This window comes from Cucumis melo, chromosome 9 (assembly GCF_025177605.1).
Source record: "Cucumis melo cultivar AY chromosome 9, USDA_Cmelo_AY_1.0, whole genome shotgun sequence".
Lineage (NCBI taxonomy): Eukaryota > Viridiplantae > Streptophyta > Magnoliopsida > Cucurbitales > Cucurbitaceae > Cucumis > Cucumis melo.
Window position 1 is genome coordinate 6,342,320 of NC_066865.1, and position 15,259 is coordinate 6,357,578.

The window sequence follows — 15,259 nt, forward strand, 5'->3', positions numbered from 1 at the left end:
CATGAATAAACACACCTTATCTTTGAATTCTGAAACTTGTCTGGCTTTAAAGTCTCATTTGTGCATATGATGCTTAAACTAAAGGCATTTCTAACGATTAATTTGACATTGGTTAACTATTTTTAGGATATGGCAGGACCAAGGGGAGATGGACTCCAAGAGTACCAACTCCTCCTTCTCCGCCTAGGAAGCATAAACTTGACGACGATGAGAAAATCAAGATCGAGATTGACGAGTCCTTTTTTGCTAGCTAGTCATGGATCATCCTAATTCTGTTTATTTGAATGTGTTTTCTTAATTCAGAAGGTCTTTCCACTTATTCTAATAGAATTATTTTTGTATGGATTCTTCGGTTGCTTATTGGCTTCTTGATTTGTTGTTCGTTTTAAGTCAACTCCAAGTACGTCCTCTTTCTCTTTTTCTCTCTTTGTCTTTAACCATTTATGAGCAAGAGTCTAAGCATCGATGGTTCATAGATAGTCTTTGCGTCATTACAGGTGTTTGTTTCAAATGGAAGACGTATTTGATACACTACAACAAATCTGGCCTTTAATGTCGGGTGGAAAAAATGAAAAATGGGCTTTAATGTCGGTTTTCAAAAGGCGGACGTTTAATGTCGGTTTTAAACCGACATTAAAGAAGGAGCTTTAATGTCGGTTTAAAACCGACATTAAACGACCACCTTTTAAAAACCGACACTAAAGCCCCTTTGTAATTTTTTATTTTTTTTTAATTTGGTAAAAAATCAAGTTTTCTCTCTCTTACTTTCCCTTTTTTTTTTCCTTAAAAGTTTCTATATAAATTCTCCTCCTCTCTTCTTCCTCCTTTGAAATCTTCTAACCCTAATCAAAATTTCTTGCTTTCATTTCCTATCATCGTAGATTCTTTTTTCCATCAACGATTTGAAGATTTACTATGGCCGGTAAAGGAGAAGGTCCGGCGATCGGAATCGATCTTGGAACCACGTACTTTTGAACCAGCTGTATCACCTTCTTTTGAACCAGCTTTTGAGAATGATGATTTCTTCGCAGTTTTATAATATTCTGATGATGCTTTCTTTCTTTCTACTAGGTTGAGGACGAAGACGAAGACAAATCAGACGATGCAGATGACTCCGATGCAGAGGCAGATTTGGACAAAAAGGACAAGGAAGAAGACGACAAACATGATGAACTGTAAGGGAGAAGAGGTGGAGTTTCATTAGAAGAAAATTTTCCCCTTTTTTTCCACCTTTTGTTTTTTGTTTTTTATTATTTTTCTAGGTGTAGTAGTATTATCCGTTGGAGAAAAAGAAACAGTCTTCTTGATTTGCATTTTACGCATGAATGAATGACTGGATTTGCTTAAATTTCAGTTTGAGTTTGAGCCTTTAGGAAAAGAGATTTAAGAAAGAATTAGTAACAATTTGATGAATCAAATGAATGGGGTTCCCCTTCCTATACTGGATTTTAAATTGAATTCTCTTACATAGAAGAATTCAATCTTTTTTACTCTTATTTGGATCCCAAATTTATAAATTTCATCTCTCAATATCATCATAATTGGACTGGACTTGCTGAGTTGAGTAATCTGTGTGATCTGCAGTTTAAAAGCACTTTTTGTTTTCTTTAGCAATTTATTTTATTTAACAAAACTACTTTTTGTGCCATGTTCTCTTCTTCCTTTTTTTTTTTTTTTTTAAGAGTTTGAAAAAGGCAATGGAAAATGGAAGCGTTTAAAATATTTCTCAACCTCTATTCTTTGAAATTAATGGGGAGAGTATAAAAGGGGAATGTAACCGGCGAGGAAAAACGTTTTAGAAGGGTACCTAAGCCTAATTTAGGATATGCGAAAGAGGTCATATGCTTGTTTGGGAATATTCCAAGGACGTTTGATATTTTTCATTGATATTGTTTTCAATTAAACTGTTTGTCAGAATGTTTTGCTAACAAAGTAGGTATCAAACACAGCTTGAAAGAAAAAGAAAAGTTGATTGAAGTCTACTTTATTAGTGTTATCCTATCCTCCTAAGAGGGGAAAGATTTTAAGACTTTCTAATGATGGCGTGGGTACAAGAGGGTTGTCATTGTCGCCCTCACTTAAATTGGATAATGAAATTTTATGTTGCATTTCCTTGTACCGGGTTGGAATTGTGGTTTTAACTTTGATTATTTGAACTATCGGAGCTATAGCTAAACGATGTTAATTCGATCTTCAAATTTGTATCATTCTCACTTTATCTGGCTGTAAACAGGATCTTTGTTGTTGATTAATGATTCTCTTCGTTTTGTTTGTATTCGCTGTGTGTGGTTACGGAAATGACAGGTTGAAGTTACGATTGTTGATGTTTCTACCAGTCATCAGATTGGGATCGACAGTTTGGAGAACAGAAAAATTGCTCATTTTATAGCTGATAAGATCAACAATTCATCAGCGAAGGTTCGTGTTTGCCTGCCACGGAATGGTGTATCTGCTCTGGATGCACCAGCGAAGTCATTTTATGATCCTGAGGCTACTGCTACTCTTATAGAGGAACTACAGAAAGCAATTCAGTTAAATAATGATAGGCAGGTACTCGTAAAGTTATTATTATCGAGTTCTTCTCTTTGTTGACTGATCCCCATCTTTGTGTTGTAAAGCTTAAACCTCTTTATGATACAGGTGAAGGTATATCCTTATCATATTAATGATCCTGAGTTCGCTGAGTTCGGGGTGGTTTCGCATGGCTGGAAGGGGTTCTTTAGCAGGTTTGCTGCCTTTTGCCGATGCTAATGCCATAGTGCTTGAAATGGCCAATGAAGTATTGCCTGTAAGTTCTATCTTCTATGTACCTGCTGATTCACAAAGTTAATTCTAGGAATTGTATCTACAAATTTTGGATCGACGCTTTGCAAGCATACAATTTTGAAGAATAAATTGTATAAATATAGTTCTGTATGTATGAACATTGGAAGTAATGTTGTGTTTCCTAGAAGTGAAATCTGTTTATCGATAAAGTAGAAGTAGAGACTTAAAATGATTTTTCTAGTCAAGCATTGTGATAGACCCGGTGGAAGTAGAGATCTTGAATGTAGAGAATTAGGTATATCAGTAGATTATTTGGGAAGTCTCCAGCTAACCTGAGTGAGAGATGTTAACCTCTTTGATTTGTCTAGTTTGTACATTTGAAGTGTACTCGTCTTAATTTCCTGAATATTTTAAACTCTTTTGGACCCAAGAACAGAGCGGTATTCTGAATGTTGTCTATATTTTTTTTACATTAGATGTCATATCATATGTTACTGTTTTCTTTGGTTTTGCATTCTTAATCCTGATGAATATAAAACTTGTGTCATATAAATATATATATGGATTGGGGTGTGGATATAAAATCTTAAGAACTTTTCATCCTTCTCTGCAATTTCAATACTTCAAACAGCTTTGTTATTCATATAAATGGTTTATTTGGATATTGTTTGTAGATAATTGAAGTGATATTGGGTTGAAAGCTAAGCGATTGTGTAGAAATGGCCAAGCGACCGTTGAAAATTGAAGACTGAGAAGGCATTTTGGATTTTTAATTATTTAATTCTTGTATTAGAATCTTTTTTCATGTACTATTGTAGAATGTATATATAAACATAATATTAATATTTTATTTTGTGTATTCAAGTGTAAAAGACAAATGTCATAGTTTCTAACATAATATGAATTTCATTGATTTGTTGACGTGTGAAAAACATATTTATCTACATTGACCAAATGTCGGTCTATAGGACAATAATGTAACAATTAAATAAAAATAAATTTGTAAAAATGAATAAAAAAACTAGGCTTTAATGTCGGTTGTAAATCGACATATCAGAGTTCAACCGACATTAAAGGGCTTCAATAACACTATCAAAGGTGTCGGTTGAAAACTGACAAATCGACATTAAAGAGGGTTTTAATGTCGTTTTTAAACCGACATTAAAGCCCAACCGACATTAAAGGGCTTCAATAACACCATCAAAGATGTCGGTTGAAAACTGACATTAAAGGCTTTTAATGTCGGTTTTAAACCGACATTAAAGAGGCCTTTAATGTCGTTTTTAAACCGACATTAAAGCCCAACCGACATTAAAGGCCTTTAATAACGCTCACAAAGATGTCGGTTGCCAAGTGACATTAAAGGCCTTTAATGTCGGTTTAAAACCGACATTAAAGGCCAAAATTCTTCTAGTGATAGTATGTTATTTGTTATTGTTTGTGGCAGATTGATTCAGTTCTTTGGAGCGTTGTATTACAGTGTGCATTGAAATACGACGTATAACATTGCCCTATTATTGGGTTTTAGCGTTTTAGTTGAATTTAGTTAGGTTTTTGGATTCATGGGTTTGGATAGAATGCTTCTTGGGGTATTGGGACATTAGGATCTTTGATGTAGAAAGTTGGGACATTAGTTGTAAAAAGTGGTAAAAGTTTCTGTTGTTTTGAGTAGTTTTGGGTTGCTATTATTTGGAAGTTGATTAATAATGTTTTAAGGTTCGGAAATGGAATATTCTTGAGTATTAACAATGTCTAATAGAATGCGTCAGCTATGTTGATTTTCAAGCACAATGTTGTGTGGTAGATATCAGCTTTTGACTTATTTCTTAAAGTGATACTAACCATTATTTGCACTTAAACAGTGTGTTGATGGTGAAACCTTCCTAATTAATTTTTTTCCAATAGTATTTTTTACTTATGTACATAATATCATAGTAGGATTGGCATTATTGTTTCCTTCTCCTTTTACAATATCATAGTAACTTGACAACGACCACCATTTTTCATGTTAGTTCCAGTACTCCTTGGCACATATTGTTTCCTTCTGCAGTTGATCTCTTGCTTCATCTCTTTCTTTATATGCTGTCTGCAATAAAAGAAGTAAGCTCTTCACTTTCTCTTTGTTCTTACTACTTTCTTCATTTGCTTCCATGTGGTGGAATGTTATGGATCAAATATTTTTTTTGTTTGCTTCATTTGCTTCTCTTTGTTTATTTATTTATTTATTTTTTTTTGTCTTTTGATCTCGGTTTATTATTTTTGGATTTTATTAAGTGGGGTTCCATTTGTTTCTTGGTTGCTTTCTCCAAATTATCTTGATAAATTCACTGCATCTATAACTATTAGCCTGGTTGTAGGGTTGTCATTTGTAAATGTAAATGTTTTGTGGAAGTATTTTAGATGAAAGCATTTTTAGTATTTCTGATAAGTTTGTTGGAAATTTCTGTTTATAAACGTTAATTTAGAAATTTTGAGTATTTGGAGTTTTTTCTAATGCTTCATTTGAGAATTGAAGTGTTGAATGATACAAACACCATACAAATGGAGTTTTGTTCATGTATTCAAGCAGGAGAAATTTATGCAGTAAGGTAGGCGTTTTGTATTATAATATAGAAATCATAATATAGTAGGTGTTTATGGATCATGCGTGTGTTTTCTATAGGCATTTTGTATTTATGTGTTGCCTGTAATATGTTTTGTTTTGGACTTTGCGTGAAGTTTTGTAATTCATTTAGCTAAGTTTGTGGGTTGAATTTGGTATTTGCGATTCTGTTTTTCTTCTTTTTCATATGGATGAATTTGTAGATTTCATTTTTAGTGATGAAATTGTGCATTGTGTACTTAAACAATAGCATAATTTTGCTAAGCTTAGAACTTACTATTGTTGAAGTGTGTATGTGTTGTGTTGTTGAAGTGAATATGTTGTATTGTTGAATCAATTTTGTTTCCTTTTATTTTCTTACTAGGTTTTGCCATAATCCATTGGAGCAGCGAAGCCATATTTGCGGCAATTCATTGATGTATAGGCATTTTTGTAGGTTTGGTAGGAAAATTTCTAGTTTAAATTAAATGTAGTTATTTAAATGGCTTGTTCGTAACAAACCATATATGTACCAACACTTAAAACGATATTATAAAGTGTATGTTTATTTATATTAAAGCGTTCACCGTTTTTTCTTATGTGATTGTATTGGTCTGTGTAATGGTATGTGTAATGGCAGGACAACATGAAAAACAGGATTCAATAAAAAATAGTGACTAAAAATAAAATTATGACATTTAAATGTAAAAAAAAAACTGTCATCGAAAAAGTTTTATTGACAGTTAATTAATGTCATGGAAAGTTAAATGATGACAGTTAATAAGTGTCATAAAAGATACATAATGACATTTAATATCTGTCATACAATATTAACAATGACAGTTATTCGCTGTCATAAAATGTAAACAACGACAGTTATCCGATATCATAAAATATAAACAATGATAGTTATTAACTGTCATCGAAAATAAATAATGACAGTTATAATCTGTCATAAGATATTGAATTTGTGACATTTATTCTATGTCATGAAAAACCCCAAGACAGTTTGGAGAACTGTCATAAAATACTTTCCATGACTGCCGCATCAATGACTGCAAAAAACTGTCACGAAAGCTTTTAATGACAACATTTAACTGCCATCGTAGGCCATTTTTCTACTAGTTGATATATTTTTAAAATTCTAAATATTCAACAAAAGAGGAGTTTATCATAATTATTTATTTTTCAAATAGAAAATATAATTACTAATTAGATAACTTTAAATTGACTTTTATAACTAAACATAATAATTTAAAATCAATTTAAAATATATAAAAATCACTTTTATTTTAAAAGTTTGGTCCATGCCGGACGTAAATTTGATTGTTTAAAAATTAATTTTATAAAATCAATTGTAAATAAATTAATTTTTCTAAAATCATTATTCCAACTATCTATCCTAAACACACTCTAAACATCTCTAGGATCCTTTTCAACCAACGAAACACAATTGCTCACGATCAATCTCCACGAAGTCATTACACACATGGAATGATATTAATATTAAAATTTACTTTCGTTCTATTAACATCGATATGGATGGCAACATATAATAAGCCAAACAAACCGCAACACACAGTTAGACAGATGATGTGATTCAGTTCTTCCTCTTACGTCTTTCTTGATCTGTAGAGGATATATAGAATGAAATGGGCGAATCAACAATGTCTCCCCTTTCTCGACAATAAAATATAGAGTGTTGACTCATCAACCATACAAAACCCTTGCAGCCAAAGAAGTACTGAACATATATCACCATATGGCAACAAAAGGAATGTAACCATCAGGGGGATAGGGTTAATAGCCTGCATGCAAGTAAGTGCAATATATAATATATTATGCAAAATGTTAAGTATGATCATGCAAAAGTGCTTCTGCTTACCTCTCCAACTGGAAACAGGGTTTGTAATATTAGCAAATCATTTTCTTTCTAAGTGCAATATAAAATAATATAAAATCATTTTAATGAAGAGATTATTTTGCCCACAAACTTAACTCTTGAGTTTTTTCAACACGCTTCGAACTCATTCACATGTTATTAGAGAGAAATATTTTAGTTAGGAGATTGTCGTCCAACTGATATAGAATTTGTTCAAGTTAAACACACTTAACTTATGATTGAGTCATTTGAAAAAAAAAAGATGTAATTTATTTGTATATATATATATATATATATAGATAGAATAGTAGCTACTAATTTTGGTTAAGCCTAATTTCCTTTAATCATATTATCTACTCTTGTTACATCTCTAAGCCACATGGCATTAACCATGTAATTTATTTTCTTGTTTATTTAAGTGTAATAATGCTTTCGTTTGGAAGGTTCAAAAGTTTGAATGCTTATTTGAGTCTTGAGTGTATATATCTTGTGCTAGTTAAAGCTATTTGATTACGTTGACTCTTATGCAACTTATAAGCTAAGGGTGCAAAATCAACCAAAAATATTAATTAAATGTCCTATATACATGTCTTTAACCATTGTATTAGGTGAAGATTTATATAGCAGATAAATTTTGGATAACCACAAAGAGAAAATGAATATAATATAAAATTATTAAATCAAATTTTCTAAAAATTATATTCCATGGTATTTGAAAATAAATATAAAGAACTTAACAAATGTGTGTGATGACCATGATATCATTCTTACTTTCATTATGTTTATAATAGATATAAGGCTTCTATTGTTTGGCAAATAAAAAATTATTAATTATTCTAACAAAATCGCTTAATAATTAGATGAAACAATATTAGTTGGAATTAAAATTATATAAAATTTCAAAGATATATATACTGATAACTTATAAATTAATTAAAAAGTTAATATAATAGGCTTATTTTAGTTCATAGGATTAAATAATTACTCTAATTTAGAATTAGTTCATTCATCCTGTTACTAGTTTCTCAAATTTAAAATATTTAGAATTACCACAAATGCTATTTAATTTTGCTTTTTTTTTTTATAGCTGAAACTATATCCATTATTTTGAAAGCTAAAGTAACCCTAAACGAAGTCAGAGTCTGCAAAAGGTTCTAAATTTAACTATATTTTTGTGGATATGTAATGGTGAAAAATTTGTGAGATTTAATCTAAAAACTTAGGACATAGTTTGCCCACCATTGGCCTTTTATGTCATTTTGTGAGTGTCCTGGAAAGTTTTATTCTTGATTAGGAGAGTTCACGATATGTTGAGTTAAAAGTTTTCTCATCCGGTCGATTTATATATGTCAAATATACGCCATTACTTGTAGGGCCTTTCAGTTGTGGTACTATTTTTTTTTCATTTCTTTTTTAATATTTTATTTTTATATATAAATGCTTGTCATTCTAACTATTCTCATGTTCCTTAAATTTTGTTTTATATCTTCAATAAGTCCTTCACGCATATTATTATATTTGTATATATAATATAATAAAACAAAATGATAAAAGACAAAAGGTAATACATCGAGATTTACTTGTGTTACTAAACTTGGAAGGGAATACAAAAAGGAAAAAAGGAAAAAAAAAATCTCAAACGAATAATGAGAAACTTGTCGTATTTGTTAAATGAGATATTTGCAAGTAATTTTCAAATGGTTAAATCAATTTTACTATTTCCAAAATTATTATGAAACGTGTAATTGTCATAGGTACTTTTTTAAAAACAAAAAGAGAGATAGCGAAAGCCGGAGACTTAAGATTTCAAAAACAAGCCTAAGACCAAACAAAGCACTATAAATTTATTGATAGGTGAGCAGAGGCTAGAGATAAGTCCGAAAAGCTAATTACAATTAGCGTTAAGATTTAAGGCTATAGTTGTAGCCGAATAGTTTTTAAAAGAAGGATCTCTACTACACCAACATCCTATGAAATTTCTACAATCCTCCCACATGCTTAACTAAGATTTTTTATAGGGATAGCTACCAAAAATTCTATTATTTCTCTTAGTCCAAAGACTCCAAAGAATTGCAACAATACCAATGAGGATAACCTTATGTTTGATGATGGAGCTCTTTAGAGAGGAGATGTAGGAAAAGAGGGAAGTCAAGGTCGTTCGGAGAAAAGGAACAGTTGAGCTTCTGTTGAAGAGAACTCCAGAAGGGCGATGCCGCGCTACAGAGGAGAAACAGGTGAGATCCATTTTCACTATTTTGTAGCAAAAAAAAAACACCAATTTGGCTGAAGGAGAAGATTCGGTAGCCTTCGTTGGAGGACGTCCATGGTATTAACCCCTTTATGGACGAGGGACCGCATGAAAAACTTGATCTTCATCGGGATGCTGGACTTCCAGATTTTGAACAGAAGCTTGGAGTTCGGATCTATTAGAGCTTGTCCTTGCTAATTTGAAATGACCCGCTTGGCAGAGGCGATGGAGAAAAGCTTATTGATTTCTGGAGCCCAGGTAGGCTTGCTAGATCCTCTATTCTCTCTGGGTGTAGGAAGATTATCTGTAATTTTGGTCCAAAGGATGGTCTCTCTTTCGATCATCGCCCTTCTAAAATTTATAATCCACGATCTCTCATTTGCGGCCCAAGCTTCTTTAACAACTGAGATGTCTCTATCAAGGGTAAGAGCAAATAATCTAGGGTAATTGATAGAAAGACAGCCTTCTTGGCTCCAATTTGAATGCATGCTAGAAGGAAATTTGGTCTCCATTATTAATATCTCATCTTTGATTGTCTTTGAACCACCCGAGATTTTTAGTAATAGATCTCCAAGGAGCTTTGGAGGAGCTGAAAATACCATTTGTAGGGATGTCTCCAATGTGATTGCCTCTATATTTGGCTTGAATTAATTTCCTCCAAAGAGCTGTAGGTTTCATATAATATATCCAAGCCATTTTGAAAGAAGAGTTAGATTAGTCTCGTGAAGATTTGAGATACCAAGACCTCCTTCCTCTTTTGGTTTAGTCACTTTTGACCAATTCACTAAGTGAGAGCCTTTTTTTCCTTTATTGTCCTTCCAGAGGAATTTTTTCCAAAACTTTTCTATATTGTTGCATGTAGTAGAGAGAGCTTGAAAGACAAAGAGTTGATTTGATAAATGAGCAAACTACTAAGAGTTGATTTGATAAGTGTGAGTTTGCTGCTTTTTGAAATGTGCGCATATTTCCAATTATTGAGTTTCTTTTGAATCTTTGTCTTCAATAGTTCTCCAAAAAGGCTTTAAATTAAGATTGCCTCCAAGGAGAACTCCAAGGTAGGAGAGAGGAAAAGATTGGCAAGAAATGCCCCAACATTGAGCGAGTTCCTTCCTAATAAATAAGTATATTATTACAAAACTGTAAATATAATAAAATATAATCTAAAACTCATGTCAGAATTTTATATATATATATATATATAGAACTTAAAGAAAGAGATATGAAAACAAGAGACCAAATTAAACTTCATCTTTAGGATATTCCTTAACCTTCAACCCGTCAAAACACTATTGTTTTTCAATCTCTACGATAAAACATACGTCACATAATATTTGATATTAAATTTTATCTTCATCTATGTAACTTAACCACATAATAAACCCCATGGACTAACAAGTTGTAAATGAGAGGGTTTAGTGTGTATGCACAACTACAGTAGTCTAGAGATGTGACCCAGCTGGTCTTCCTCTTAGGTTTCACTTTTTTCTATAAAGATATAGAATGAAATGGGTGAATCAACCATGTCCGATTTCTCGACAATAAAGTACAGAATGCTGACTCAGTCGTGCAAAAACCCTGCCAGCTGGCAAAGAACTGAAAGCGTCTGCATATATATATATATATATATATATATATATATGGCAATACGAGCATGCAAGTAAGTGCAGTATATTATATGCAAAATGTTAAAGTAGGATCATATGCAAATTAAAGAACTTCTGCTAAGCAGTTTGGAACTGCTGGACAGAAGTTTGTAATATTAGCAAAATTGGTTTTTGATGTTGAAATTAACATTATTATTTGTTAGATTATGATCTTCCCAAGTGATAATATTTGAATTCAGGAAACAATTTTATTTTTGTGGAGCGAACAAAAAGTATCATATTTCACCAGGGGATAGGGCAGCAAAATTATCAAGAATAATTGGAATCTTTAAGAAGTAGGGTTTTTGGAATTTGAATATGCAACTTATTGAATTCGATCCAATATTTTTTCGATGATACAAGAAACATCATTCTCACTTGTCTTTAACTGCTTTTGAGAATGAAGATTTTGTCCACATACTTATACTTTGTTCTTATTCACATGTTCTATGAAATATGTTTACAAGGTCACTCACGTAAGATTGTTCAAGCCAAGCATTCTTAACTTAAGGTGCAATTAATTGTTTGTATAGGTAGTAGTGCTATTGATTTTTTTAAGTATTGTTTCAATCATATTAATTATGATATTCTTAAGAAGGTTACGTCTATCTTTACGTCCATGAATCTTCTCTTTTTTCAATACAACTATTTGGTTTGAAAGGTAAAAATTTAAATGCTTGATTGAAAATATATCGTGCTCTAGTCAAATTATGCTCACGTGGGCTCTTAGAAATGTAGTTCCATAAAGTTTCAAAATCAACCAAATCTTATATTTGTCAAAAACACTATATTAGGTGATTTATAGTAGGCAATTTTGGATAATCCACAAATATAATATAAAATTATTAAATAAAAAATTCTAAAAATTCAATGGGACATGAAAATAAATGAACTTAACTTATGAGTGTGATGAGTTGATATCATTCTTACCTTCATTTTGTTTATAATATAAATTAGCCTCTGCTTGGGATTAGGGTTTGTAATTGTAGGAAGTGATTTTAGAAAAATCTTAAACGCGGCCTCTATTGTTTGGTAAATAAATTTATCAATTAATCTAAGAAAATCACTTATAAAAATTATAATTGACGTGTGAAAGTTGATAGTATTAGATTTTAGATTCTAATTAACTTATCTAAAAGCCAACTAATTTCTTAACCATTTAAATAAATATATATTTTATAATAATATTTTTTCATAAGTTCCACTAATGGTTACCGGAAAGCTAGGTGTTGAAATTTGGCCATCTAATTACATACAATTTTGCATGTAATTAGTTATAAATAAGCTTCTATTCATTTTTAGCAAAAAATTTTGAGAATTTTGTTATTCTTTTTAATTTACAAAATTAACCTAAAGTTTTCTCTCTCCCAAATTTCAAACCCTAAAATTTCTTCTCCAATTTCCATCCATCTTTGTTTATTACCTTCATTGAACGGACCCCACAATCCGATTCTTAGTCCAGAGAATAGTAAGTTAACTATAGTGGTGGTCTCGATTCGAGTTCGGAGGTTATTATCGAGGATTATCAAGAAATCTACAAAGGTAACTAGTAAGTATTCGTTTAACTCTATTTTTGTTCTAATTTAGGGTAATTTGCATCTTAATCTTCTAAAATAGTTTAGATGCAATTAAAGTAGAATTTCGATCTTTTTTTCCTGTGCATGTCTCTTTTTCTATCAATGTGAATCTAGGGAATAGTTTCTTTCCTGTAGCTCCGTAGGTAGTAGGTTTAGAGAGCAAAGAATGAATCAATCGGGGAAAGGCGAAAAGGTCTGCCATTTTGAATGAATACCTTCCTTGTTCATTGACTTCCCTGGAAAGGTGCTCAGTTTGTTTGAAGTCGTCAGGTTTCATAAAGAGGTCCTTAATTAGGAATATCAAGCCTATCAAAAGGACGGTTCGAAAGCAAAGGAAGAAGGAGCACAATTTCCTTCAAACTCGAAGAAGAGGAAGAGGTTATAGAGCTCAACGGATAAGGAGAGGTTCCTGGAGGCAGGCAGTCACTTTTCTTCTTGTAGGATCAGTTCTTGGGTAGTTGAGGCTTCAAGGTTAGAGATCAGTGATACCGCTCCGTGGATTAGATGAACGGGATATCTTTTCTGATCCTTTTCTACCCTGATTTGACTTTCAATGTTCGATGAGGTTTACACAAGTCAAGCAAGTAAAGAGAGTTTAAGCGTTCAATTTCTCTTTTATAAACTTCCAAATCTTTGACAAGAAAACTTCCCTAACCGGCTAAGTCAGTGCCAAACTTTCCTATCTCTTCGGCCTTAGTCGATCGACTTCTACGAAGCCTTGTTCATTGACTTTCTCTTTCCTTCTTAGTCTTATTTTGCACTCCTTTGCTTCGCATACTAATCTTTGGAAGACTCTTGAAATAAGCCCACGTAGTAGTCCCTTCTCAATTGAATCGAGCCTGAACCCCTTTAGGAATGCGATTGAGTTTTGGCCATTTTCATTAATATTCAAATGACTACGGTGAGATGGGACTTTTCACCTCAATTGGGGCATGAGAGCTCTATGATTTAGGAGAGATAATTTTTGGAAAACTACAAAAGGAAGAAAGTCTAATGTAAAATTATTAAATCAAAATTCTAAATTCATTGGACTTAAAATAAATAAACTTAACCAATTTGTGTGATGACTTGATATCATTATTTACCTTTATTTTGAATGTCATAATATAATTTGTGAAAAGGTTCTAAATTTAACTATCGTTGTGATGATGGAAAATTTAGTGAGACTTAACTAAAAAAATTAGGACATTGATTCATGATAGATGGCTTTCTCTGTTATTTTGTGGGTGTTCTTAAAAGTATTATTCTTGCTTAAGATAGTTCACAACATGCTAAGCTGAGATTTTTTTCTCGTCTCATCGATTTAAATCAAAGATATCGTTGTTTGTGGGGTCTATCAACTCTAGAAACCTTTTTCTCTTTTCCTTTGTATGAATGCTTGTCATCTTTAAGATTCTTTTTTTCCTTAAATTTTTTATGTATATATTTTCAATAGTTCTTCACACATATTATAAATTTTTCTACAAATTTTATACAATAAAACAAAACGATAAAAGACAAAAAGTGATACATGTGTTTCGAGATTCGCTTGTCTCATTAAAGTCATTGAGAAATAATCATTATTAGTATGAGAATAAATTTAAAACAAGAAGAAGAAGAAGAAGAAGAAGAAGAAGAAGAAGAAGAAGAAGAAGAAGAAGAAGAAGAAAGAAACAAAATGAAAAAGAAGAAAAAGAATTACATAACTTAAATAGAAAATGAGAAACTTATCATCTTTGTTATGGAGATATCTGTGAATGCTATTAAAATAGCTTTTTTTTTCTTTTTTTCTTGGTTTGTTCTCAAAATTATTTTAAGGAAAGAGTAATTATAAAAGATAGCAATTTTTAAAATAATTATTAAGTATGTAACAATATTTTTAAAAAATTGTAAATAAAGCAAAGTCTATCAGTGGTAGATTTCTATCGTTGATAGACTTTTATGGTTTATCAGTGATAGACCAACATTTGTTACATGGATAGACTCCTATCATATATCATCGATAGATTTTGACAAATTTTGCTATAATTGCAAATTTTTTAAAATGTTGCTATATATTTAATTATTTTGAATATAATTGCTACATTTGCTACTATCCCTTTAGAAAACACATATTTTTCTTTTTCATATAGAAGAAATGATACTTCATTAAACTGGCCCTTATTTTCGGATTGCAAAATCGAGTATCAAACTCAATGATCCATTAATGGTCCATTTTCAATATTAGAGATACAAACATCCACGAGCGATCATGTTTGTTTGGAAGATTTTTTTAATTAAATATATGATCATGTATTCTAGTCGATCTTCTGTATCCAATAAATGAGAGTCTACTTTAGATATTTTAACAATCGTTTGTATGAATGACTAAGTCCAAACTTTTAAATGTCCAATGAATCAAATTCAAATGTTCTCGTTATATCCTGAAACATCTATCACTTGAAACTACTCCCTCTTATTCGATAAACATAATTAACAATGTAGAAATTGAATTTGTAGATAAAACTCAAAATGTGTATATGAATCTCATCTAATCTATTCTAAAACAACCTCAACTATTGAAGTTTTTATGATACATCTTTT

The 15,259-nt window shown here is 31.4% G+C and overlaps 1 protein-coding gene and 1 long non-coding RNA gene across 6 annotated transcripts; both read left to right on the plus strand.

The window, feature by feature from the left end:
- Window positions 1-349: 349 nt before the first annotated feature.
- On the plus strand, window positions 350-5,795 carry LOC107992017 (uncharacterized). The gene is made up of 3 exons (XR_001764414.2): window positions 350-400; window positions 4,779-4,866; window positions 5,733-5,795. It is a non-coding gene; the product is annotated as an uncharacterized LOC107992017 (long non-coding RNA).
- Window positions 829-3,618, plus strand: LOC103504461 (toMV susceptible protein tm-1(GCR26)-like). Of its 5 annotated transcripts, none has more exons than XM_051090390.1 (5): window positions 829-965; window positions 1,072-1,189; window positions 2,305-2,550; window positions 2,641-2,788; window positions 3,441-3,606. In XM_051090390.1, the coding sequence occupies exons 1-4, from the start codon at window positions 916-918 to the stop codon at window positions 2,749-2,751; spliced, it is 525 nt and encodes a 174-aa protein (XP_050946347.1). In that variant the 5' UTR covers window positions 829-915; the 3' UTR covers window positions 2,752-2,788; window positions 3,441-3,606. The 5 variants fall into 5 exon arrangements, 3 of the variants coding, with proteins under 3 accessions (XP_050946347.1, XP_050946348.1, XP_050946349.1); XR_007823762.1 differs by having other exon boundaries at window positions 835-965; window positions 2,305-2,546; window positions 3,441-3,618; XR_007823763.1 differs by having other exon boundaries at window positions 835-982; window positions 1,072-1,175.
- Window positions 5,796-15,259: the final 9,464 nt, after the last annotated feature.

What these genes read in the sequence shown, in the direction of transcription:
- LOC103504461 (XM_051090390.1), top strand. Translation starts at nt 916, where the DNA reads ATGGCCGGTAAAGGAGAAGGTCCGGCGATCGGAATCGATCTTGGAACC. An exon ending in GGAATCGATCTTGGAACCAC is followed by an intron (nt 966 to 1,071) that starts GTACTTTTGAAC and finishes TCTTTCTACTAG; the next exon opens with GTTGAGGACGAAGACGAAGA. An exon ending in AGTTAAATAATGATAGGCAG is followed by an intron (nt 2,551 to 2,640) that starts GTACTCGTAAAG and finishes TTTATGATACAG; the next exon opens with GTGAAGGTATATCCTTATCA.